The following is a 27,091-nucleotide window of genomic DNA, read 5'->3' as shown; positions in this document are numbered from 1 at the left end:
GCAGGGTGAAATCTACAAGCGGGCAGTTTTCAGCCCATATAAGGATACTCTTTGAAAACCATGAGTTTCCCCTGAAGGGAATGAGGTCTCCATCCCTCAGAGTACTCAAACATCATGGCTGTTCTTCCCTGAATGGGGCCACAGAGGGGGTTCCTGCTGTCTCTCAGCAGGTAAGTGAGAGCCCATGGGAGGTCCACCTATCAGGAACCAACAGCACCCTCTAACTGGGTGCTAGAAGACGAGATTACTCAAGAACTGTTCACAAAGGTGTGGGCAAGATTTAGGAAAGCAAGAGTGGAGTAGTGTGATGCCCTCAGGCTGGGAGCGAGGAGAACCACAACCACCCCTAAGGGAAGGACAAAGGGGCTGGTGTCTGGACCCAAGGAGAGAGTGGTAGGAAGAGCTGCTCCCCAACTCCCCCACCCACACAGAACTGTGGCCTTCCAAAGGGACATGCAGCTAGACCACAGTGCCCCGGCAAGGAGAGTGGAGAGAGTGCACGCTCCAGCCTGACTCTCCTCTCTCCTTCCAGCTTCTCACCTGGGCCCACCACTGCCTGATCCCAACCAGAAGCCAGAGGGCAAGGAGCCCCTCAGTACAGTCTCTGCAGCTCAAAGTCCCAGGGTGGGAACGGAGTGGGGGAGCACGAGGGTAGGAGCACAGCGAGAAGCTCCCTGCACAGGGCCCTTGCTGGACCACGAGACACCCCCACATGGCTGGCTGCCCTCCCACCCTCTCCTCTCAGGCCATCTGGGCAGTTAGGGTCCCCTCACCCAGCCCCTGCTGTAAAGTCATGTTTTCCAAAACAAGATAGCTTCACATCAGCACATCCCCTGTCTGAGCCTAGAAAATTCCCCAGCTTTTCAGAGACACTTTTCTTCCCACTTTTCTCCAGCATTTATTTCCTTGGTGTGTTTCCCGTAATTTGCAAAGATTAAAGATTTAAGCTTCTTTCATTGTGATGTACGGCCCCTGTGCACGACGCATTCTGCCCCTCTCTCCTGCCTCCTCCCGCAGAGCTCCCAGCTCCTTTCTGCACCCACAGAAAAGGCACCCCCCGCCAGGTAGATCCCACCATGTGCCAGCCCTGGCCATGCTCCTGAGAAGTGCTGGGAGAGTCTGGCTTCTGCAGGTTGGACTCTGCGTTACCCCAGTCGCCTGGATTTGGCATCTTCTTTCATGTTGAGCTGTCTGAGTTTCAGCTTGGTCCCAATTAACAAGGGCTCCCAGCACAGTGTATGTACCAGTCTCCATTCCCCTCTGCTCGCTCGCTCGCTTGCTCTCTGGGGCCGCAAATCCTGGCACTCACGATGTGTAAACAAATCCTTCTCTACATTAACAGCCTGCACTCTTTGAAGGAACTCAGTGATGAATTATTCGGTGATGAGAGGGATATCTGGATGTGAACAATTCTGTCCAGCGCCGATGCGGGTTATTACCGGGGCATCACACAGGGCCGGGCGCTCAGAGAGGCAACAATACACGTGGTTGAGTGCTCTGCGACCACCATCTGGAAATTCTTTTATTTTCTAAGAAGAATGTTGATTTCTACAGATTTTTTAACTAATTTGCTGGTTAACAATAATTTTTTAAGGAGTCCTGCATTTTCATCTTGCGCTGGGACCACAAACGACATGAGCAATCTCCCACTGTTGTTGCTGCTATTGCTGTTGTTGTGTGTGAACTCCCATCTGCCTATCAGTAGGAGAGGCCTCCTGGGTCATGCGGTGCTGGTATTCCTCAGTATCCACAAGGATGTGGGCAGATCTCAGCTGGCCAGAGGGCAGGGAACAGCAGACACACTCGTTTGCTCCATTCAACATGTACTGAGCTCTGTAAGCCACTGTCCAGGGGCTTTAAGGGATATGATAATGAAAACTCCCTCTCCTCGGCCTCCATTCAGAACCCCAGACCTATGAACTAAGGCACTTGGTCACATCTTATTGGAGTCCCGAATCAGAACCGAGGAAACTGGCTCCTCACCCCTGCACAGCTCCTGACTCACTACATGAGCCTGGGCGAGTTGCTTCCCTTCCCTGGACTCATTTTCCCAAATGTGGCTGACCTCAGATAAGCCAGAGCAGAGTGCCTGGAAACGCAGATTCCCAGGCTCTAACCTGAAGTGACTGAATCAGACTTTCTAGGTGTGGATGCTAAGAAGTGGTACCCAAGCTCTCTAGGTGACCTACATGCCCTCTGACCTGAGCCCTTCTGAGGTAGAGGGTCTGATGTCCCCTTGGCTCTACCGGTCTGTGTGCAGTAGCTTCAGCTCTCACGGTGGGTGTTCACACCAGGCCCAGGCAAGTGGAGAGTGAGGGCAGGTGAGAGGCCAGAGACAGGAGCTGCGGCTGCTACAGGCTGGACGGTAACCCGCAGAGACGCAGGGAAGTTCTGGTGAGGAAGAGGCACAAATACATCCAGAGATGTGGGATAAGGCCTTGTGGAAGCTTGGGGGGGCGGGGGGGGGCAGCAGGGGACATTGAGAGGGACATCTGGGACTGCCACTGTGGTCCGATCGTGAACATGCACCATTCTGCTGCCCAGAACCCTGCCCCGATCACCCAGCACCCACGCACAGGGGACCCTCCGGAGCACCGGCTCAGGGAGGAAGGACAGCAGGGTCCTTATCACCCCACAGCTTGGAGAGGGACTGCTCATAGACGTGGGTTCTGAAACGGCACTGTTCAGTAAGGTGGCCGCTGGCCACATGTGACTATTTAAATTTAAGCTGCAATTCATTGAAATTAAATAAAATGAAAAATTCAGTTCCTCAGTCATACAAGTCGCCTTGCACAGCCCTCCACAGGGGACAGCACAGGCAACAGAACATTCTCATCTTCCCGAAAGCACCTCTGGGCAGTGCTGTCCCAAAGAGAGCAGAAGCCGTAGCCATCCCCTCTCTCCCTCGTGTCCATCCGGTTGTAGGATGTTTGTATATTTAAAAAAAAAAAAAAAAAACCTGTAGCTTCAGAAATAAACTAGCCCCTCTTCCAAATCCTAACCCAGCCAGGTTAGCCTTGGGTAGTTCTCAGTAAGGGCGGCAGCCAGGACTGTCTCTCCCAGCCCTGGTGGCCTTTCTGAGGGAAGGTTTCCTTCCTCACTTCCCTCCTCTGGCCACAGGTCCTCTCCTTTGAGTGGGGCTCGCTGGCTGTAAGGCTTCTTCAGCAGGGCTCGCTGGCTACAAGGCTTCTTCGGCTGGGCTGTGTGTGTAGTAAGCACACACCTTCAACTGGCCCTGGAAAACAAGCTCTGGCATCTCTCCTGCTCCCTCCCACAGCTCACTGAAGGCGCTTGCATCTCAGTTCCTCCAGACAAGCATCCCACAACTCCAGGGTCACCTGGGCTCCCTCCTCCCCCCTGCTCCCCAGGCTCCTGGCCCTCTGCCCAGGCAGACTTCAGAAAGCATGCAGTCCTCCCTCCCCTGAAGTCCTCCCTGATCTAAAAGCCTTTCTGAGGGCTTTACCTGTGGGGCAGGCACCAGGCCAGGCACTGGGGCCCTGGAATGAGTAAGACGCCATCTCTCGTCTCTTAAGGAATTCACCATCGAGGGAGACATTAACACAAACCACAGGCATACAGGGACATATGGGCTGGAGTTGGGACAGGGCAATCTAGGTGAAGGAATTGCAGAACAATGGATTGTGCTGGAGGAAGGGGATAGAGATCTCCCCTGCACCGTCAGCCATATCTGAAAGGATTCCTGGCCAAGGGTCTCTTTTCCTGAAACCCCGTGGCAGCCATTCGACTCCTCTAGACTATGAAAGGCCTGCCTGTCCTTCCTCCTGGTTGTCTGCTGACCAGACCTTTCTTACCATGTACCCCTTGGCCTTGGAATTCTAACCCAGCTCTGGCCCCCTGCCTTGGCTTAAAGCCCCCAGGCCTTCCATGGGTCATGCCCATTCCCGTGGCTAGCCCCAGCCCTTCCCTCTGAGCCTTCCTCTGCTGTGCCAGCTTCAGTGTGTCCCCAAACCCTCCCCAAACCACAGCCCCAGTGCTGACACATCCTCCCTCCTTTCTTCCCTGACCCCCAACCCCATTTTCCCCTCTCCTCTGTCTTTCACTCCTGCATTGATCATCCACTCTCCATTCTCTTCTTTGAGAACGTTCCTTGGTTTGGACTGCAGATTGGCCTTGCCCATTAAGAAGCGAGGGAAGTTTGACTCACACATCTCCCATCCACTCGTTCAATAGCCGTCCGCTGAGTGCCTGCTGTATGCCTGGCCCTATGCAGGACCTCTGAGATCCAGAGAGAAAGCCTAGACCAGCAGTTCTCAACCTGTGGGTTGCGACCTCTTTGTAACAGTGAAAATACATCATGGCATTAGGGAGGTGCAGAACCACTGGCCTCGACCTTGGCCTCAGGATGTTCCAGCCTGGTGGAAGGATGGTCAGATAAAGGATCAGCACACGTGGTGTGGCAGAGGCTTCAGCAGGCAGGTGTGGGCGATACAGTAGAGCCAGAAGAGTGGCTCTGGGTTACATTAGAGGGCTCATCTTAGTGACTAACTTTCATTGACTAACTTTTCTGCTGGGCCATGAGCTGAACGGGAGGCTATCAAGAGACAGAAAACATGAAGATGCGACAGTGGAAATGAAAATGCAGAAGAGATGGTCAGGTGGATGGCGTAGAAAGACGTTCCAGGCAGGAGACATCTGTGCAGAACAGGGGCCGGTGACACCCAACTCAGGCAGCCTTGGAGGCCTCGACCACATAGTGCCTTGAAGCAGAAGGATGCCCAGAGCAAGGCTGGCACAGAGCGGGCTTATGAGCAAGGGGGAGAGTTATGCAGGTTTGCACTTTGAAAGCTGATTCTGAGGGCTGTTCGGAGAGTGTGAGACAGAAAAGGAGACCCACTGTGGGCTGATACAATCCCCTAAATGGGTTCTCCACCCGTTGCAAGCCAGCTGCCACCTCCTGCTGCCAAGGGCCACTTCTCCTGCCAAAGGACAAATGCGGAGAAGCTTCTCCCCCAGTCACCCACCTCCTGCAGCTCCAAGGGGTGGGCACGCTGGCAGACAAGCAAGCCCTGCACTTTCATTGCCACCACTGCATCATCGTGTCACCGTGTTTTCTGCTTCTTGATATCTTTCCCTTCAGCTCATGGCCCAGCAGAAAAGTTAGTCAATGAAATAAAGGAGCGTATGTTAACCAATTTGATGAAAATACTTCAAATTGTATATAAAACCAGCACACTGTACCCTATGACTACATTAATGTACACAGCTATGATTTAATAAAAATAAAAAGAAATAAATGCAAAGAATAAAAAAAAGAAAGAAAGGAGCTTGACTGACTTCATTATCCCATTCTATAGATTTGGTAACTGAGGCAAGGAGTTGGCCTATCTGACCTGAATTATTATAGTTTCTCACAGCTGCCGCAACAGATGACCACAAATTTAGTGGCTAAAAACAACACAAATTCATTATCTTAAAATTCTGGAGGTCAGGAATCCAGAGTGAGTTTCGCCAGCCTCCACTGATTTGATTTGATTTTTGTTGTTGGCAGGGCTGTGTTCCTTTTGGAGCCCCCAGGGAAAAACCCATTCCCCTGCCCTTTCCAGCTTCTAGAAGCTCTGCATCTCCCAAGCCAGCAGCAGAGCATTTTTCCATTCTCTCTCTGACCCTGATGTTCCTTCCCATCTCTTACTGGGACCCTGTGATTACACTGGGCCCACAAGCATAGTCCATGGCAGTCTCTCTGTCTCAAAACCACATCTTAATCCTATCTCAATGTCTCTCTTGCTGTAGAAGATAATGTCTTCACAGTTTCCAGGGATGAGGACATAGGCATCTTTGGGGACCTCGATTCTGCCTACCAGACAGCCTTTTTAGCATCTCTTTGAGCTTTTCAATCCCCAGACTCCATGACCATCTGTTGTTACTGACCCGCGGCTCTGTCCACCTTTGTTCTTTCAGAGGAAACGACGTTTGAAGCAGGAGTGAAAGTTCAGATCCACAGTCAGTCTGAGCCACCTTTCATCCAAGAGCTGGGCTTTGGGGTGGCTCCGGGGTTCCAGACCTTCGTGGCCACGCAAGAGCAGAGGGTAAGTTCCCTGGGCTCCCTAGATTGGGGGTCCTCAGAGTACCCCAGCCACCTGCAGAGGGAAAAGGAGGAGAAATGGCATCCCCACTCTTGGCAGGCTCTGAATCCACCCAGGAGGTTAGGACAGGGCTGAGCTTGGTCAAGGGCTTCACGCTGAAATGAGAGAGAGATGTTGACTAACGCCATTCATCACACCTCCTGAAATTGGACCAAGCAAACTGAATGAGGAAGCCCAGCTTATTTTCCTTTTCACTGAATTGGTTGAAGGGTTTTCTTTTCCAGAACATTCTATCACAGTAGACTTTGCAAGTTGATTTTTTTAAATGGGGTTTTTGGAGGGGGGCAGAAGATGCTGAGGGAAACTGCTAACCCAAGTTTGATTTGTTTCATCATTGTGTTAATACAATTCAAAGCAGCCTACAAAGACAAAAGGGCTGAAGGCATCCCTCTCCTGTCACAGGGTTTAAGTGGTGTGAACTTTCACGCTCGGGCTCCTGCCTTCTCTCTCTGATGTAGCCCTGGGAAGGGGACCCCATCCAGCCAGGGCTGCTGCATAGACTCCGTCAGCTGGTGGAGGGAAACAGGCACAGCCTCACGTCAAAGTCGGTCTTACATCTCAGAAGGGAGGCCTTTGCAAACTCTCAGTAGGGAGGGAGTCTCAAAGCAGGACTGCAGAGAGACATGGACACCGTTTCTTTCTCTTATCTCCTGGATACTTGGTGTCTGGTTTGTCTAGAATAAAAGCTCAAGAGGCTATGACTGGGAGGGAATCCTAAACCAGACCATCCAAGGCAATTTGCTGGAGGAGGCTTTGGGCAGAGTGGTGGAGGCATCCAGCTCCGGGGCATGAGCAGGGGAGAACTGGGAGCACGGTGATGGCATATAAGGAAAGAAGTATGCGCATACCTTAAGAGCTCAGTTTGTTTTTAAAATCTAATTCAAATGTCATCTTTCATCTAGTCATGACTGCAGCTGTTTAGTCATATTGTAAAGCAATAGCCTGCATTAAAAACTGCTTTTACATCTATAAATGAGCTATACTTTTGACCCTCTTGGAAAGCGGTGTAGGTCTCATAAACTATGAGCTGTACACAACGCCTGGGCAGTGGGTGAAGGCCAAGGGCCAAGGTCAACCTTCACAGCAGCACATTGGAGGTGGAATGGAAGCTCTGAGACAGGGGCCAGGGTGGGAGGAGGCAAGGAGGCTAGCCTGGCCTCTAAGGGCTCCCAGAGACTGAGACAGGTGATACGTGCAGAAATGGGTGCCCAAGGGTGTGCAAGGTGGGAACCACATGGTACAACCAGAAAAATGCATCCTTGAGGACAAATACGAAGGGCATGAGGCAGAAAGTAGGGGACAAGTTTAAGGCTAAGGATTTGAGAATCAGGAAGAGTAAGAACATGGATTACCCTGTAATGGTGAGCCAAGGGACAGGCAGCCTCAGTGAGCCTGGAGCTGTTAGCCTAGGTGGGTTCTTGAGGACCATCAAAGGCAAACAAAGCCAGACACAGGTTGATATGGTAAGAGCAGATTTTAAGCAGTAATGTGCTATCTCATCGGAGAAGGGGGCCCAGCGTGAACTGAACCCAATCTGATTTGTATAGAGGGGACCTGTATCTTAAAGGGAGAATGAAGGAGGGGAGGGAGGAATGGCAAGGGCCTGAGCAGAGTCGGGGAAAGTGGAAAATTACAAAACCCAGCAGGAGAGTGGGGGTCGGTCCCTGTGAAACCCATGTGGGTTTGCAGACTTGGTGAAGTTAGGCTCTGCCCTCCCCAGAGACTGAGCAGCAAGGGCCTTAGTTTCTAGTGTTTGCTAGAACAAATAGTAAATTCTTTTGGCAGCCTTGAGTATTCTTAGGCAGGCCCTTTAAGTGGGGCTGGATTCATCCTGGGGACACCGCTCGGAGCTGTTAGAAACTAGGTTAGTGTTCGTTCAAGTCTTCAGAAGCCAATGTTCAGACCTAGTCAATGAGAGGGCTCCCTGGAGCCCGGCAGGAGTTTGTTCATAAAGAGAACACTTTTCAGCACTCCTTTTTGTTGAGTGAACAAACTCACATCCCTTCAAAGAACCAGGCACAGATTAAACTAACAAATGTGCATACAAATTCTTGACTGTCTAAAAGTACATTTTTAACTGGTTGTCCAAGGCAAACCTGACTTTGTTAAATGTACCTGCTGCCACTGTCATGAATTTATTTACTTGTGTTGACATCTGTGTGGCATAAATGTTGCAGGAAGATGAGGTCCAATGGAGAAAAAGAGCACCCAAACCCCACGTTCATAAGAGGAAGGGCTTTATTCACCAGCCTGGAGCTTACGGCATAGAAGAATTCCAAATGGCCGCGCTCCCCAATTGGCTTGGTCTTTCCCTTTTTATTGACAGCCAAAAAGTTCCACCCGACAGGTACCCTTCTTATTGGCCAGATTTAATCAAGCAGGAGATGCTATTCCAGCCCCTACAGAACTACAGGATTTCACAGAACTTGGAAATTTCCAAATTCTAGGAAGTTAAGTTTACAAATTCCCAAGAGCTGAGTCAGTAGGGACAGGATCCACTATTTGGGGTCTCAAAAGAGGGGAATGAGAGAGGATGCCCGAGAAGGTTGAGGTCTACGAGTACAGGTCTTCTCAACCTAGACTTGGTCCCCATGATCCTCCAGAGAGAAAGGATGTACAGACACAAAAGACTAAACAGAACACAGTTCATTACCCCAGTGGAGATTTTCCTGGCTACTTTTTCTGGGGTTTTTGTCTATTCAGTTCAATCTTTCCCAGTTCTTTTAGGAGTTCCTGCTAAATGTACATGGTACAGCGTGCAGAGTGAGCAAACAGCATTCCTTGAAACCCAGAGTGTAACTTCTCCCCCGGCCCCCAGCAAAGGCTGGAGAGGAGGAAGTGTTCTGGGGGCTGCTGTGTTTCATCTGCCTGAGAATGTGCTTACTCCCCATCCCCCACCCCATTGGAGCTGATGACTTCTAAGTAGCCTTAAGTCCCTCTTTCTCTTCCCTGTATGAAACAGAAGGACTCCCCGTGGTGAGGAGGATGAGAAAATAGAATCTTTTCCCAGCTTCAGAGGGCAAATTTGTTGTTTGCTTTGAAGTATAGTCTCAGAAAATCAGCCCCATTCATATGCGTATTTTCATGATTATTACAACTAATAAGATATTTGTTAAACGTTTTACAGTCTTCAAAGCATTTCCGCATCATCTCATTTCATCATTTCATTTATATTAATAGAAAAGTACAAAAACACATCCCAGAGCGAAATCTAATAATACGTTATGTTTACATGTAATATAAAAGAGCATATTCATAGGAAATAAGACTTGAAGGAAAGAAGCCAAATACCCACAGCGGGGGAATTATGAATGATTTATTTTCTTTCCTGGGCTTTTCGTGTCTTTTATAATGGGGGTTTGTTCTAGTTATTCATTCAGCGATATTTGTTGAACACCTACTATGAGTGAGGCGGTGGAGATACAGACCCCGTCTCTGCAGAGATTAGGGGTTTCTTTAACAAAGGAAAAAAATAATGATAAGCCAGGTGTATTAGGTGTAATTTGGTAATCGTTCCCCATTTGTACGTTCTTATCCTGCCAGGATGCTAACCTACCCTGTTGACATGGTCCTCAAAGACAGAATTTCTCTGATTGTTAGAGGCATTTGTTTCCACATTGTAACATGGCGGAAATCAGGATTTGTTTTATGGTCAAACTAGTCTTAACAATTACAGTGGACAGTATCTTTCCTTTTGGTGGCCCATAAAACCAGGCTGCGTCTCACAGTCTGTGGCACATCAATGAACTATGGCGGCACCTGCATCGCCCTTAATCCAGGATTTTGCTGCTTCTGCTCCAAAGTTCAAGAGAGTCTTGCAGGAAGGCCAGGGGCAACAAGGAAAAGAAAACTCTTTTCTGGAAGGTTGGTGTGAATCCCACTCAGGCAAATTGACCCCTAAGAGGAACTGGTAACTTAAAGGAACCCTGTTGTGAATATTTTTGCAAGGGGGAAAGTCCTTTGGCATGGTAAAAATTACCCCACCCATGCATCATTACACAACACACACCTTTCAGTTTCTTTTAATTTTATTTTGTAATCCAAAAGAATACAATCTTGAGCCATAACAGAGACAACAGATTGCTATTTTTTAATCCCCATTTGCTCCGAACACGATTAAGCCTAGGTATGTCCCTGCCTTCCCGGACAGCGTGAGAAATGCCCCCCTGTCCGGCTCAGTTGCTGAGCACAATCCCAGGACCACCAGAGGCAGGCAGCAGGAGAACACACTGGAAACAGAAATACGAGCAGAACCCTGGAAGGGGTAGAAGAATAACAACAGTTAGGACTGGGGGAGCGCACACTCTCTGCCAGGCATTACAGTACATTATCTCATTCAGTCCCTCACAACAACCCTGCAAGGGAGGTACTGTTATCTCCCCTTTCCAGATGACAAAACCGCATGCTTAAGTAACGTGCTCAGGGCTGCATTGCTGGGAGAGCAGCAGGGCTGGGCTCTTAGCCCAAATCCATCAGACTCTCAAGCTCAGGTTCTTTCTGCTCTGCCACACTGCACAGTTGTAACTCAGGGAAACTCTGGAGAGAGTGCACTGGGCTCCAATCCAGGGAGGGACTGGCTGGTGGGCATTTTCTTTTCCTGCCATAAGCCCAAAACAAGGATGCTCAATGCTGGGCAGAGTGAACCCACCCGACAGCCCAGGTGCCCAAGATCCTAGCCCTGCTGGGTCGTGGGGCTTTGGGCAGGTTGCTCCCCCAACCCCATGCCTTGATTTTGCCATCTGTGGAATGACAGGAATCAATCAGATGACCTCAAAAGGCCTCCAGCTTTCAGAGCCTGGGAGTCCCTGCCTGTGCTCACTCAAGGGCAAAGAGATTACCCAGAAGTTTGGCCGACAGCAATTCTGCACTCACTTCTTGCTCTGCCGGCTGTGATTCCCTCCTTCATGCTGTGGCTTGGAGGTAAATGGTGACAAGGATGTGAGCTAAACACCCTCCCCTGCTCTGGTAAGAGGTGGGACCTGGGGTGGACAGCAGCTCTAAACCTCTAGGAAAGAGCCCCTGGCCACCTCCGTGGCAGTGCCCTTTCCTCAGCCCACACACACAGTGTTCACAGCTCTAACCAGCTAAAACCCTTACATGCCTGGGCTTCCAGGGCCGGTAGGAATCTTCAACCATCTAACTCCCTTAGAACATCTCCTGAGGCTCTTCCCAGCCCAGCTGCTGCTGGTAGTGGGCACCTTCCACTATGCACCCCATGCTCCTGCCGTCGCCTCTGGGCCCGCACCCTCTGTTCCCTCTGCACCATTCCTGGCCCTATCTACCTGGTGAAAGCCTATTTATGCCTCCAGATCCTACTCGAAGATCATGGCTTCCCTGTCCCATCCTGCTCCCCTCTAAGGAATAATTACCAGCTCCATACAATACTTTGTACCTTCATTTATTCCTTCAGTGAGTGCCCCTTGTGCACCAAATGTGCTGGGAAAATGAAGGTAAGAAAGACCTGGTCCCTGCCTTGGAGCGCGCAGAGAAGGCAGTCGGGATTTTGGTCACATTCCTAAGAGATATGACATTCACCTTGCAAGCTCACTTCCCCTTGGGGATCACTGGTCCTGCTTCAGCCTTCATCAGCCTTCATCTCCCTTATCTGCAGACTGGGAGCTCCCCAAGGGCAAGGATTGTGTCTTTCAGATTCTGAGTGCCTTGCCTGTAGATGAGCTCTAGATAACAGTTGTGGAAAGCATGAATGGCCTGCCCAGTGCTATCTGCTAGTTCCTCCCTCATCTCTCCCCACTCACCTCTGTCAACACGGCCATTAAAATCTGCCTTGAGGGCCCTCCTTCTCCCTGAGGCTGGGAAGCTAGGCTGTGACAGGTGATGATACCCGTATCATTTCAGGTTGCAAACTTAGACACTCTAATCAAAAACGAAGCTCATGAAAGGGGTGTGTATAGATGAGAGCGGATGAACAGAATAGAGAATGGGGACAGAACTCTGGAATGTGGGGAGCATTAAATAAATGAGTGAATGGACATCAGTGAAAGTGTAAAGCTGGGGAGTCTGTGTGGTCAGAACACAACACCAAACTGCCTTCTATGTTGACATCACCAATCAGACTCTCGGCCCCTAATTTAAAGTGATTGCTAGTCCTGGTGGCCCTCCCGATCATAACGTGATATCAGAAGCTTTCATCATCTCTCACCCTTCCTCAAAGGGCCTGGGGGCAAATATTGTTTTCCTAATGTCATTCATGTCCTCATCAAATATTTGTTCGATCACTTTGCTTGTTCTTCTTGTGGACCCAGGAGTGAATCAGTTGTTCACCAGCCCCATTGTTCAGGAAATTCTCTGGAAAAGATGGCCCTGGGTTTCTATTTGATGGTCTCAGAAATGCCTTGGGGAACCAGGGTTGGAAGTCACTGCCCAGTGGCATCCCATTCTCATCAAGAACACCTTTATCCACAAGCTTGTAACTATCAGGGATGAGCAGGGTTTCCACTCCACGATCTGGACTCTACCTTGGTAGCTCACCTGAGCTGTGTCTAAAGTGCCCGGAGAGAAGGTCTTGTAGTCATGCATCAAACATTCGAGTCTTGCATCTAACAGCGGCCCCACTAGCCTGTTTGAGGGTATGATAAAGGCAAACACAAATGCTTAGGTCCTACCAGGCCTGGTTAGGTCTTTGGTAAGTTGTCTGGGTCCCGTTGGCTCCTACAGAAACATAAGCCTTTGTCTTTGGCCTAAGTTGGCCACATTTCCACCATTTAGAGGGAATCTTGCCATGGCTCATGGCCAGAAGCAGTATCCCCCACTCCACCCCCAAATAAAAAGGCCCAGCCATTGGGTGAGATGCCCACCTCCTGCCTTTCACACCTCCACTCAAGCTTCCAAACACAGCTTCCTAAGTGCCTCTCAGAAGAGAAGACTCATTTGTCAATCTGACAGCCAGATCCGTGGTCCTTAATATCTGTGCTTTACAGGCCCCATTAGAAATGGAGGCCTGCCCAGTTGTTTTTTTTTTTTTTTCAAGACAGAGGAGAGAATTTATATGCATGCCTTTGGTGAATTCCAAATGGCCAAAGTTGGAACTGCATAAATATGCCAGTTTCCACCCCATCGAGGCACCAGGGTGAGACAGCTGCTGTGTGGCCATTCCCTTCAGCATCAACCGGGTACACTGCTTCCCATGAATAGCCTGAAAACAAGAATCATTTAAACATCTACTAGCTCAGCTGTTTAACCACGTGTTGCCTCAGCCACCAAAGTGGCTTCAGATCCCCAGATGTTTATGGTAAGAGTCAGGTTGTCACCATTTTGTTCCCTGGACATGAACTTGATTCTCTCAAGGTGGAAACTGACGGCAGGGGAGGAGTTTTCTGGTTGCAAACTTAGACACTCTAATCAAAAACAAAGCTCATGAAAGGGGTGTGTGTAGATGAGAGCGAGTGAACAGAATAGAGAGTCGGGACAGAACTCTGGAATTTGGGGAGCATTAAATAAACGAGTGAAGGGGAATAAACGAGATGAGAAGGGGTCTTAACTGAATTGCCAATTGGCTAGGATGAGCTAGGGATTGTGCCCAGCACTGTTGGGGGAATCCAAAAACTAATCATGCAAAAACATGTTCAGGTCTTAGCAGGAGATAAAAACATTCTTTACTCTCTGCCTCTGCCTTGCAGCCTCTCCATTCCCTTGACTTTGTAACAGAGTCACCAAAGGGTTCTCTCTATGGTATCGTCCCCTCAACATCTGCCGTTTCACCTTCCATAATTTCAGTTACCCACAGTCAACTATGACCCAAAAATATTAAATAGAAAATGCCAGAAAGAAAGAATTCTGAAGTTTTAAATTGCATACCATTCTAAGGAGCATGATGAAGTCTCACACCACCCCAGCCAGGGGATGCGAATTGTCCCTTTGTCCAGCCTATGCACGTGGCACACACCACCTGTCTGTTAGTCACTTACCAGCTGACGGGATGGAATGGGCTATCTTGGTAATGCAGCGCTGGGTTCCATGTCCTGTATTTTACTTCATAATGGCCCCAGAGGGCAAGATCAGCGATGCTGGCGTAGTGTTATAATTATTCTTAGTTATCATTGTTAATCTCGTACTGTGCCTAGTTTATAAATTAAACTTTATCATAGGTGTGTATGCACCGTAAGAAACATAGTGTGTGCAGGGTTCAGTGTTCCTCCCAGTTTCAGGGACCCACTGGAGGTCTTGGAATGCATACCCCGTAGATAAGGGGACTGTTCTGTTCTACTTCCTCACCTCCCTTCTCTTCCCAGCCCAACTCCAGTACTCCACTGAAACTTTTCTTTGTCCACGTTGCCCATGACATCTCTGTGACTAAACCCAACCTCTGTTGACAAGGACACCCCTGTCTTTTCCCCACCCCGTTTCTCTGTAGCATGTCCACTGTCCACCACGCCCTCCCTGAGACACTCCCTCCTCTCCACTCCCACTGGCTTCCTCTCACCTCTCTGCCTCTCTGCCGTGGCCTCCTTCATAAGCAATTGGTCCCCTGCCAACCCTTCTCTGCTGTTGCCCAGGGTGCTGTGTTTGTCCTCTCCCTACCCCCGGCTCCCCGACTGCCCACGCTTCTTTGCCAAGCTCCAGGCCTAACGGTGGAGGCGCTAGAGTCCCATGGGCATCTCAAATCAACAGCCTAAATTAATTCAACCCCTTCCCATCGCCACAGCTGCACCCCGAAGTTGCTGCTCCCCCTAGATTCCCTGACTCTGTGAATGGCTTGAGTGCAAATCCACATTAGTTAGATGTGGGACCTGGTGCCTCCTTCTCCCCATCTGTAAAATGGAGCTGATGGCAGTGCCTACCTCAGAGGGTAGCTGGAGCACCAAGTTAATACGTGTGATACCCACAGAACAGTTCTTGGCATGCTTGGAGTGCCCAGTAAATGCTAGCTGTCATTATCCCCCATCCCAGACACTACTTTAATTCAGGTCTTTATGAGTCCTTGCCTGGGTAAGAATAGCTTACCGGGCTCCCTGCCGTCGGCATTTCCCTCTCCGGTCCATTCTCTGCGCCAACAGGATCATTCTAAAATACACTTCTGAGCATCTCCCTTCCTGGTCTGGCTCCACCTCCCTCTTCAGCAGCACCTCACTCCCCCCACCCTCCCACTGCACACACGGCGATGTCAGACCTCAGCGCGATACTCCTGAGCATCTCACCCTCGCCTGCCTCTCCCTCTGCCAGCAACACCCTTCCCACCCTTTCCTCACCTAACTCCACATGTCCTTCCTTCAAGAGTCAGCTCAGATGTACCTCCTCCAGAATACCATCCGAGAGTATGCCGTGGGAATCTCTAGCATGAAATGTATACGTTAGAACCATCTGTTTACTTAGCTCTCTCTGTCCTACCAGTGTGGGAACTCTTTGAGGATGTGATTCTGTTTTATTTCTGTTCTTTATATCTATTACAGGCAGTGCCTTGCATAGAGAAGATGCTTGATAAATGGAATGAATGAATGAATGAATGAATGCACAGCAGGGGGCTTTATCGTGTCAGGCCCTGCCTGGTGCCTATTAATGCCTTTCCCAGCCCATAACACAGAGTCCAACATCCACCATCTGGCTCCAGCTATCACCTTTCCCAGTGGTTAAATCCCACCATCCGCCAACACACCCCCCTCTCATCTACGTGCTGCCCCATACACAGGCCTCAAGCCTCCTTCCTGCCCAATCTGTGACTCACTCATTTATTGAGTATTTACTAAGTGCCAGGCAGGGGGACACAACAGTGACCAAGCCTGGCCTGGTTTTTCTCGGAGCTCACAGGCAAGCAGGAGAGGCAGCGGTCAATCCATCAATCAGTCCATCATGGATTAAGAGTTTTATCTGTTTGTGTAACGTACCTCCAGGATACTTCTTAAGGGAAAGAGTTAGAGTTTCTAATTCTTAGATGGAATATTGTTCAATGATCTCTGAGGGCTAACTTCAATAATTTACAGTCCATTTAAGTTCTGCTTAGCCTTCAGATGTAGTAGAACTGAATTTAAGCAGTCTTAGGATTTTTTTAAAAGCCCTTTTGTTAAATATATGGGGGGGAATGTAAGCTAGAAATGCTAGTAGCTGACATGGCAGCCTGGGAGCAAGGCTAGACCTTTAGCGGTGCCCACCCTCACTAGCATCTATCGGGGAAACCGGCTTCTCCTGCGCCCTGTCTGCCCTGGCTCTGACTTCAGAAGGAGGTTGCTTATCTCTCAATGGCTTATTTCCGCCTTAGACCCAGGCAGAGGAAAGGAGGTCTGATGTCCATTGACTCACCCACTTTATCTTACTCAGGAGACAAGTTAATAAATCAGAACATTCTTTGGTTGGGTCATGCTGCCCAGGACCACATTATCTTTTGATCCATGAGCGTCTCTCTGTCTGAACTCTGAACAGTGTGGCCTTGGTTTCTGACATTTTTCGTAACAGAGGAAAAAAAGCCTGTAGAGGACACTTAGATACATAGGCTAAACACTGTGTTATCTTTTCCTTAAAGGTTAAATAATCACACACAAAAAAAATCTTTTGGAAACATCAACCGTAATGAATGAATATGTACAGCCCTAACTGACCGTCACCCTCCCTTGGCAAGGGCAAGAGAAGGGGGTGCCTGAAAAAGACCTCCCTTTCCTGTTCTTCCCTCCTCCTTCACGCTTGAAAACAACTGTTGCCCAGCCATCAGAGCTGGAGAGGCCTCTGCATTTGTTTATGTTGTGACAGCCCCAGTAATCATTCTCTGTAGGCTGGCAAATCTTAGCGCTTGTCTGCTAGGCTGCTCTATCCCCAAAACACCTCTGGTTTCTCACTGAGATGTCTCTCTTTCTCTCTCTCTCTCTCTTTCTTTCTCTCTCTCTCTCGCCCTCACTCTCGCTCTTTCTCTCTCTCTGTCATTCCCTCTCTCTCTCCATTTAAAATGTTTACATCAGCCAACTGGCTATTAATATCAATTAACGTAATAACACAAGTTATTCTCCTGTCTTGCTCCATCCACTGAGAGAATGCCCTTTGAAGGCAAGGGTTCCGTGGCACGCGGCACAAGGCTATCGTTGCAAGTCACTGAATGAATAAATGGCAGGCCTCATCAATATCGGTTCATTGATTGCTCTAAACCCTGCAGTTGAACCTCTTGTGGAGGAAAAAACAAATCATTCTGAAATGAGTCGTCACTCCCTCATTGATCTGCTGTATGTTTTGTAATAGGGCTCAGAGTCCTTAAAATGGGGCCTTGACGCGTTTGGGTGGCAGAGGACAGGAAAATGGCATTGGGCCAAGGTCTGTAGGGAAACCAAGGAGAGTGCAGATGAGTGGAAGGGGAGCTGGACTCCAACAGAGAAACCAGCCATCTCTAGGAGAGGGCAGATGAGAACGCTGTTGAGGGAAGTGTAAACTGGAGCCTCTGGGTTGGGGTGATGTGTGGGGATTTGGCAGGATCTATTAAAATTTAAAAAGCAAGCATTCCCCTCATCCTAGCAGTTTCACTTCTTGGAATCTGCCCTAAAGAAATACATAAACGTGTACACCAAGAGGCATGGATGAAGATCTTTTCTGCACCCTTCCTAATACAGCTCACAGGTGGTTTTCACCTTCTCAGAACCTCCCCTAACCCAGTGGTTCTCAACCTGTGGAACACACAGGACTGTACTAAAGGGTCGCGGCATTAGGAAGGTTGAGAACCACTGCCCTATCCCAAAGCCCAGTAGAGGCTGGACCTGCTCTGAGTGGGGCAAGTTGCCAGGATCTTCTCTGGTCCAGTTCTGCAGCACCGCTTGTATGAGCAGAAATTTAGAAACAGCTTAAATGTTCATCAATGGAAGAATAATTAAATTCAGGAGGGCAAATGCATATGTGTTTTTATCACCTCCACCCCCTGCAACGTTAAACTGGGTAAGGAGAGATTTAGAGGTCCACCCAGTAAGTTTCCCAAGACTTATATGTATGCGGATAAAACAAGTTGCAGAACAATGCATGTAATGTGATCCCATTTGCCACACACTGAACTATATACACGTATTTATATATGCACATATATGCATATAGCACCCAGGAAAATTCTAGAAAGGTGCAGATCATACCAAGAGGAAAGGAACAGAAGAGAGTGAGCAGGACAATCTTCCACTGTTTCTAGATCCCTGGAATATTTATAACAAGAATGAATTAGTGTTTTCGCATACTAACCATGCAATTTTTAAGGGTGTACATGATGCAGCTATTTACTAAAAGGTTTTATGGTATGGACCTAGATTTTTGTCTGTTTTTGAAGTTAGTTTAATAAAGGAAAAGTCCCCCGGCAGCAAGAGACCACAGTTCCTAAAACTATTGAAGGATTCATAAGTTCTAGTAGTGTCAGTCCCCCTGCCAGCCCACTGGCCACGTGGGCTGGAGTTAATTCATCCAGTGGGTTGGATGAGATTCAGTTGGGTTGGCTTGAGTTGAGTAGGTTGGAGTAGATTGACAACCGTCCTTAACCATTCCTTAGCTTCTAAAGTCACACTTTTTCCCTCCAACTCGAAGCCATCAGTTTCTGGGCTGCCTCACTGGCATGTCCTCTCAGTTTTAGGAAATCACATGTCCCTGCCCCACTATAGGTCCCACACTTCCAGGCCTTTGGCTCACTCTGTGTCTGTCTCTGGGACTGAGACTCACTCCCATCCCTGCCAAGCCTCTGTCTCAGTAATCAGGTCCAGTAGAGGCTCAGACAGTCTGTGCTGAATTGAACTGAGCTGAGCCCCAATTCGCCACCCACTGGCCTGATGGGCACCAGCAGCAGGAGCAGGAAGGGTGCGCCACTTGGGTGGGGTGGTCAGGCTGCCCTGAGGTCAAGCAGGAAACCAGCCCCATCTGGGGCAGCTGCTTCTGTAACCCTCAGGGTGATGGGGAGACAGTCCCACCCCCTTCCTGAAGTTTACTGATGCCGGAACCAAGAAGGAGCCTGGGCTTAGACGTGCTCAGCACCTCAGCTGGAAGGAGGACCAGCAGGGCTGCCCCACCTCTCAGAGGGGTCTCTGCAGTGGAGTGGACATCACAAGTGGTACAATTCCTTGCAACTATTTTCCATGGAGTGCAGCACCTTTCTAAATGCCTCTCATCCATTATCTCAGAAGTGCCTCTCACATCAAATCTGGTAGAAATGACTGGAAACCATTTCTCAGAAAATAAACCTACAGCACAGAGAGTTTTATCAAACTTACACAAGGACACATGGCTAGAAAGTGGCACAACCTGGAATTAGGACCAGTGTGACACCAAAGCCTTGTCATCTCTAACCATTTAACGGCACTGCCTTCAGGTGCCCTGAGGGTGCTCTGCTCTGAGGATCTAAGAGACCCAGGAACCTGGACATAGGACCCAGAAGTCTCCCCCTGGGCAGGTGCTGTAAGAAACCCCCAGTGTCAGGAAGGTCAGCTCAGCAAATGGAAAGTAGAAATTAACCAGAAGGCCTGGGGAAAGGGGAGGGGAGCCACACGAACCTGCGACCAGCAAAGGCACAGCCCCTTCTAAAGGGTGGGCACGCGCAGGACAAAGGAGCCATGACAGCCCCAGCCTGGTGGGTCCTGCTTTCATTTTGTTCTTCCTTGAAGATCTTAATATATACATATTGTAGAAATTCCAGAGCAGGGAGCAGAATAGAAAAATAGGCCAAAACTAACCCATAGCACCCCTACTTAGAAGAAGTAACAGTTAAGATTTGGAATCTTTGGCTCGGCGCCTGTGGCTCAAGTGGCTAAGGCACCAGCCACGTACACCCAAGGTGGCGAGTTCGAATCCAGCCTGGGCCCGCCAAACAACAATGACGGCTGCAACCAAAAAATAGCCGGGCATTGTGGCGGGCGCCTGTGGTCCCAGCTACTTGGGAGGCAGAGGCAGGAGACTCACTTGAGCCCAGGAGTTGGAGGTTGCTGTGAGCTGAGATGCCACAGCACTCTACCCAGGGGGACAGCTTGAGGCTCCTATCTCAAAAAAAAAAAAAGATTTGGAATCTTTCCTTGCAGTTTTCTGTCTGTACATACCACTGGTTGTTTCTGCCTTATTAGGGCTGTTGGGAGCACAAATTGCAGAGAGCTCAAGGCTGACTCCAGCCAAGGGTTAGTGAGGCTGGGAGAGCTTGCTGGAAAGCAAACAGCATGCACCTGCTGGTACCAGACCTGGGAAGCCAGGACCTGCTCTCTGTGGCTTTCTTTTCTTACTCCATGTATGCAGGGTCCTCTCCCCTCTCCCTCTGCTGTCGGGCCTCCTAATACAGCTCACAGGTGTTTTTCACCTCCTCAGAATCTCCCCTAACCCAGCAGTTCTCAACCTGTAAGTCACAACCCACAGGAACTGTATTAAAGGGCCGCAGGATTAGGAAGGTTGAGAACCACTGCCCTAACCCAAAGCCTAGTAGAGGCTGGACCCTCTCCAGCCTCTGGGTGGGGCAGGTTGCCACGATCTTCTCTGGTCCAGTTAGTTCATCATTGGACTTCACTGTTGCTTTCTCCTTTTTAACTGATTCCATATTCTAGTGTCTCAGGACCACCGGTGTGATGTTGGCAATGAGTAAGCACCATGCACCTGCTTCTTTCTCTAGACCGCCCCATCATGACCTGCTTACAACACAGACTTCCCTGTGCCCATCTTACAGATGGGAAGACAAAGGCTCGGTAGTGAAGAGGTGCAATCCACATCCAGACCTTTCAGCTTCCACAGCCTGTGCTCTCTGTGCCACCCCATGCTGCTTCTGAGCTCACAGGCCACCAAAGGGACCAGAGCCTTCTAACCACTCCATGTGGACAGAACTCTTGGTAATTCTCTGGTAACCGAGAGGAAATGAGACCCTTGATAAAAGAAAATTCGTTTCAGAGCCACGCATCCCTTTCTCAGACCAGCTCCTCTTCAAATGTGACGGCTGCTGTGTTATTTTACAAGCTCTCAAGAAATTGCTTTGTGACAGCAACCTGTCTCCTGAGAAGTAGCCGCCATTGCCATTAAGTGTGCCCTGACTTGACTCCTGGCTATTCCCTCCCCCAGGCATCCTCATTATTCAATGAATCCTACTAGAAATGAGAATGAGTCACTGTTGAAATTTTCCAAGGAAATATACTCATATTTTGTCCACACATCATGTTAACAGTCAAAAAACACAGGCTTGTACCCACCCTGCATGCCACACATGCAGGCCGCACCGAGGCCCACCTGGGGTGGCATTCATTTTACATCTCTTTCCCGTGTATTTTCTGGCAGGGGAGTGGATTGTTCATCCTCTTCCCAGTGGGGAAATGAATGTGTCCTCACAGATCAGGAATGAAAGCCAAGCCCCCAGATGCTGCCTTGCTGTGCAGGAGAGAGCAGGCAGCCAGGCCAGCCCCAGAGTTGAGACTAGAAGCCCTGGTTACAGTCCTGACTCCCACTCACTGTCTAGGAAGCCACGGGCAGGTCAACTATCCCTCTTTAGGCCTCGAACTCTCTCCCTGTCAAATGGGTAAAAAGACCTAATGGGGGTAGCCCACTTGGCTGTTGAGGGAAGCAGATTTGGCAAAGCGATGCGAGTCCTGCAAGTTGTGAAGTAGCTGCACCCCTCTTTTCTGGATGGAGTGGCACCAACACACAGTAGAAGCAGACACGTCTGACTCAAACCTGCTTCTGAATGACACTTATCCCAGTATTAAAGGCAGCCTGGTGTGGAGGTGGCTTGCACCAGGGAGGCAGTGGAGTCTCTAACTTCTGCTTCTAGCCAAGGTGTAGGTATAGACTGTGGATTCACCCTCTCACCTCAAACAACAAAAACAAAATAGATGAAAAACAATTATCAAGACACGGACTATTAGATAACTAAAAGAGGCTAACCCCAGAGAGATGGGAAACAAGAAAAGATGAGCCTCAGGATTGCTCCAGCTTACATCCCTGAGAGACCCCCATGCAGCTCCAGCTTACATCCCTGAGAGACCCCCATCCATGAGAGATCCCCATGCAGCTCTGGGCAGAGGCTGATAACTCCCTGAGCTGAAGACACAGAGCTAAGAGTCCAGAAAGATCAAGGCAGGTGGAGTTCACAGGACAGAGTCGCAGAGAGGAGAGGACTCCTCTGAGGAAGAACTCCAGAGGTCTGTAGAGGGTCTTCCCTGGGGGTTCAGCAGATTCCCGATGGTAATAAGCATGTAGAAAATTGCCAAAAACCATAGGAAGAACAACCTGACAGAGTTAGAGGAAGACAGTGCCCAGCACTTGTACAGAACTGGGAATAATGCCTTGTTCCTGCTAGTCAAACTGGAAACCCCCGTAATTCATGGGACATTGGGTAAAGTATCCACAGGGGTCTTGCATTAGTTATGGCAAATAATTCTCCCTAGATTAAAGCAAAAACCAAAAGGATCAAACTATTTCCAAGTAACTTAAATGTGTCCCAGACCAAAGCTCGAGAATATTTACAAGAATATGAAGAAATCCAACACACAACATAATAAAATTCACAATGTTTGCCATCCAATCAAACATTACCAGGCATGCAAAGAAGTAGAAAATCTGATCTGTAATGAAGTGAGCGATCAATCAATCAAACATAACCCAGAACTAACATATGTTACAAACAGCCAACAAGGACATTAAAACAATTACAGCTAAATCCCTTGAGTTCAAAGTATGGACGGGGAATGTATTTTGTAAAACACCCAAATGTAACTTCTAAAGATTAAAAACTATAATGTCTTCAATGAAAAATACACTGCATGGGATTAGAGTCAATTAAATGTGAACAGAGAAAAAGATTAATTAACTTGAGGAAATAGAAATGAAATACAGAGAGAAAAAATTTAAGATGAAGCATATCAAGTAGGCATGAGATAACTTCATGTGTCCTGACGTGTATTTGGAGTCTTGGAAGATGTGGGAAGAGGCAGGTAGGAAGACAGGAAAAAAAAAAGAAATTTTGAGAAAAAAATGGCCAAATTCTTTCCAAATTTGATGAAAACTATGTACTCACATGTCTGAAAAGCTCTAATGACCCCAAGCCCAAGAAGCATGAAGTAAACTATACCAAAAATAGTTTGCTCAAAATCAATGGTAAGAAAAAGTGATAAAAAATCTTAAAAGCATCTGGAGAAAAATAACCTACAAGAGGCAGAGGAATAAGGATATGGATGACAAAACTTCTCATCAGAAAAAGTGCAGGAGAGCAGACAGTAGAGTAACATTGGTAAAGTAGTAAAATCAAAAACTGTCAACCTAGAAATCTATACCTAGGGAAAGTTTCGCTGTCAACCTAGAAATCTATACCTAGGGAAAGTTTCTTTTAAAAAGTAAGCAAAATAAGGCTTTTTCAGACAAATACAAGCTGAATATTGAGCAGCTCCATCCTTCAGCATTTGTACTCCAAGAGATTTTCCTTCAAGTAAAAGGAAAATGACATCAGATGGAAATATGGATCCAGGCCACAGGACCAAAGAACACCAGAAATTGCAATTGCAATGGTGAATACCTAACATGTCTTCTAATTATTTAAATTTACTCAAAAGATAATTGACTCCCTAGTAAATAACAGTGCGTTATAAAGTTTATAACGTACGTATAAGTAAGATGAATGCCAGCAATGACAGAAAGGCCGAGAGGGGAGAAAGGAAAGTATACCACGGCCAAGTTCTCACACCTTCCATGCAATACCCTAATATCACTTGAGGGTAGACTGTGATGAGTTAAGGATTTATTCCGTCAACTCTACAGCAATCACTACAACGGCAAAACAAACATTTTCAGTTTATAACCCAACAAAAAAAAGCCCAATTTTAGCTCAACAATGCTTTCCCTTCATTTATTCTAATAGAAGGCAGAAAATGAGGCAAAGAAACAAAGAACAAATGGGACCAGAAACACATATATAACATCACATGAACACATAGATAACAAGATCATGGACTTAAATCTAACACATCACTCATCACATTTAATGCAAAGGTTTGGAGGTGGGGAGACTGCTGCCTTCTGATTTCAAGACTGTTCTTTTTTAAAGGCCAAAGAAGGTAAGAAAATCTTCATCTTTCTCTGCTGTACCCCTTCGAATAGAAGGATTTGTTCTGTAAAATTTGGATTCAGGCAAAAGGCCTCACTCGAGGATCTAGCAGGCCACATGTGACCCCAAAGCCACAGGTTCCCCACCCCTACATCTAAGCTATGTGTTGGTCACCCTCCCAAAGTATTTTTTAAATATAAAGATATAGGCTTGGTGCAGTGCCTGTAATCCTAGCACTCTGAGAGACTGAGGTGGGGGGGGTTGCTCGAGCCCAGGAGTTCAAGATCAGCCTGAGCAAGAGCAAGACCCCATCTCTACTAAAAATAAAAAAACTAGCCGGGCATTGTAGTGGGCACCTGTAGTCCCAGCTACTCGGGAGGCTGAGGCAGGAGGATCACTTAAACCCAGGAGTTTGAAGTTTCTGTGAGCTAGGCTGATGCCATGGCACTCTAGCCTGGGCAACAGAGTGAGACTCTGTCTCGAAAAAAATAAATAAAGATGTAAATAGTTAAAGGATGGAAACATATACCATACTTACATTAATCAAAAGAAAGTTGAAAAGGCAAAACAAAGTAGATCGCAGAGCAGATAATATCACCAGAAATAAAAAGATCATTTCATAATGATAAAAAACGTTAATTCATCAAGAGCATGTAATAGTCCTAAATGTTTATGCACCTAATAACAGAGCCTGAAAACACACAAAGGAAAAACCGACAGAACCACAAAGACAAATAGACAAATCCACAGTTATGGCTGGAGACATCAAAACCCCTCTCTCAATAATTGATAGAACCAGTAGATAGAAAACCAGCAAAGATATAGAAGATTCGAACAACACTGTGAACCAGTTTGACCTAATGGACATTTATACAGCACTCCATGCAACAAAGGCAAAACACACATTCTTTTCAAATGCACACAGAACATTTATCAAAATAGACCATATTCTGGGCCTTCGATAAAGTTAAAAGGATGCAAGTCATACTGAGTGTGTTCTGTGATCATAATGAAATTAAATTAGAAATCCATAACAGAAAGAGACCTGGAGAAAAAAAAAACCCAAATATTTAGAAGCAAAATAACCCACTTCTAAATAATCCATGGGTGAGAAAAGAAATCAAAAGGGAAATTAGAAAGTATTTTGAAGTGGATAAAAATGAAAACCTATCATATGAAAGTCTGTGGGATGCGACTAGCCCCGCACCAAGAAAGAAGTTTACAGAATTAAACACCTGTATTAGGAAAAGCAGAAAAGTCTCAAATCAATGACCTCGGCTTCCAAATTAAGAAACTTAAAAAAGAAGAGCAAACTAAATCAAAAGTAAGCACAAGAAGTGAAATAGTGACTGCAGTGGAAATCAATAAAATAAATTGAAAAACTATAGAGGAAAATCATGAGGCCAAAAGATGTTTTTTTAAAATTAGCAAAAGTGATAAACCTCTAACCAGATTCATCAGAAAAGAGAAAAAACACAAGTTACCGATATTAGGAATGAGAGAGGTTGATACGGCACAGATTCCATAGATATAAAAGGGTGGTATAAGATAATTATTAATAACTTTATACTAATAAATTCACCAATTTAGGGCTTGACCTTGAGCTGCAACTGCTTAAATTCACCATCACCTTCTATAGCTTCCGGGAGCTGCCACTGAAAGGACCAGACATCCTGATTTGCCTAGAACTGAGGAGTCTCCTGGGAAGTGGGACCTTCAATCCTAAAACTGAAATGGTTGTCAGTGGCTGCCCACCACCCTGCAGCCTTCAACCCTCTTGAAATTCCAGGTTATCCCCTAGTCCCATCACCCACAAGCCCACATAGGGATCTCACTTACCAGCCTTAACCCTGCCTTTGACCCTGGGTTGTCTAAACAAGGGTCTTTGCTTCATGACCCTAGGTGCCAGCTCCCTATAGGTTAGAGACAGGGCCTTGCACAGGAGCCCTCTGTCTCCAGGGCCCCCTCCGGGGCAGCAGATCCCCCTAATTAATTATCCCTTTGTTTAGAGCCCAGGCTATTGGGCAAAGGTTGCAAAGTCCTGAGAGAGGGCTGCTTGATGAAGCATTAAAGTTACTCCCAACAGCCAAGGCATGAAATGAAGGTACCGTTGGCCTCACCTTGGCCCACCTCCATCCCCTAGTTAACCATGAAACTCGAGAGTTCATTTCTCTTCCTCTTTATCTTAGTAATGAGTCTGCTTCTCCCTGCCCTGATGGGACAGTTCCAGATATATTTGGGGAAACTGAGGCATTCTGGAAAATCAGACATCATGGGCATCCCTAAGCCTGACCCACCCTCACTCAGGAACCCTCAGCGTTCCTTGTCTAAAGAATAAAGTATGGTTTCTTGACACCAAAGTTTAAGGCCTCCTGTTATCCAGGCTCATACTTGATGCCGTCGTCGACGCTCTGCCAAATGGAGCACTCGCTGTGCCCCGTGGGTTCCTGGCTCTGAATCTTGCCTGCTCTGTTCTGCTTTTCAGAATTCCATCTCCTCTAGCTCCTTATGTACAAATCCAACACTTCTTTCCATGCTCAGCTCAAATGTCCCCTCTTCCAAGAAGCCTCCTCAGATGCCCACAGAGGTCTTTTCCTGAACTTGAGCTATCCTGTACAGATGTTCTCTTTACTCCTGGACTCTCATCATCCTTCTCTGACACCTTCCAACCCTTGCCCAGGCCTGGCCCGGCCATAAGTTGGCCCCATCTTTTATGCTGAAGAACTATATTTCAGTCGTTATAAATGTCTTGTCAGTCCCCTAGAGAGCCATGCTCACTTAAGATTCTGGGCTTATGCCCATGCCGTTGCCCGGGCTGCCTTAATGTCCTTCCTCTAGGCCTATTTGATAACTCATTCATCACTTCACAGCCACCAGTTTACCTCCCAGGTGGCCCAGGCTGCCACCTATTGCCAAGATAGCACTTGCCACCCTGTACTCTCTACCTCTTTACATCTCTGTCCGCACACTATACCAGGGGCACCTTGAAGGCACATTCTAACCCCTCATCTTTACAACCCTGGTGCCCAACAGAAGA

General features: G+C 47.8%; 1 protein-coding gene across 2 annotated transcripts in view; it reads left to right on the top strand.

Moving 5' to 3' along the window:
* The window catches only part of ASIC2 (acid sensing ion channel subunit 2), a 1,089,542-nt gene that overhangs the window by 1,009,284 nt on the left and 53,167 nt on the right, over positions 1-27,091 (top strand). For both annotated transcript variants that reach the window (XM_012809736.2, XM_003797192.1), the window contains exon 3: positions 5,920-6,047. In XM_012809736.2, coding sequence (XP_012665190.1) covers positions 5,920-6,047 — 128 coding nt within the window. The remainder of the gene's footprint in view (positions 1-5,919; positions 6,048-27,091) is intronic.

The sequence above is a fragment of the Otolemur garnettii genome, unplaced genomic scaffold (genome assembly GCF_000181295.1).
Source record: "Otolemur garnettii isolate 467f Iridium unplaced genomic scaffold, OtoGar3 scaffold00112, whole genome shotgun sequence".
Lineage (NCBI taxonomy): Eukaryota > Metazoa > Chordata > Mammalia > Primates > Galagidae > Otolemur > Otolemur garnettii.
This window is presented reverse-complemented; position numbering and strand designations above follow the sequence as displayed.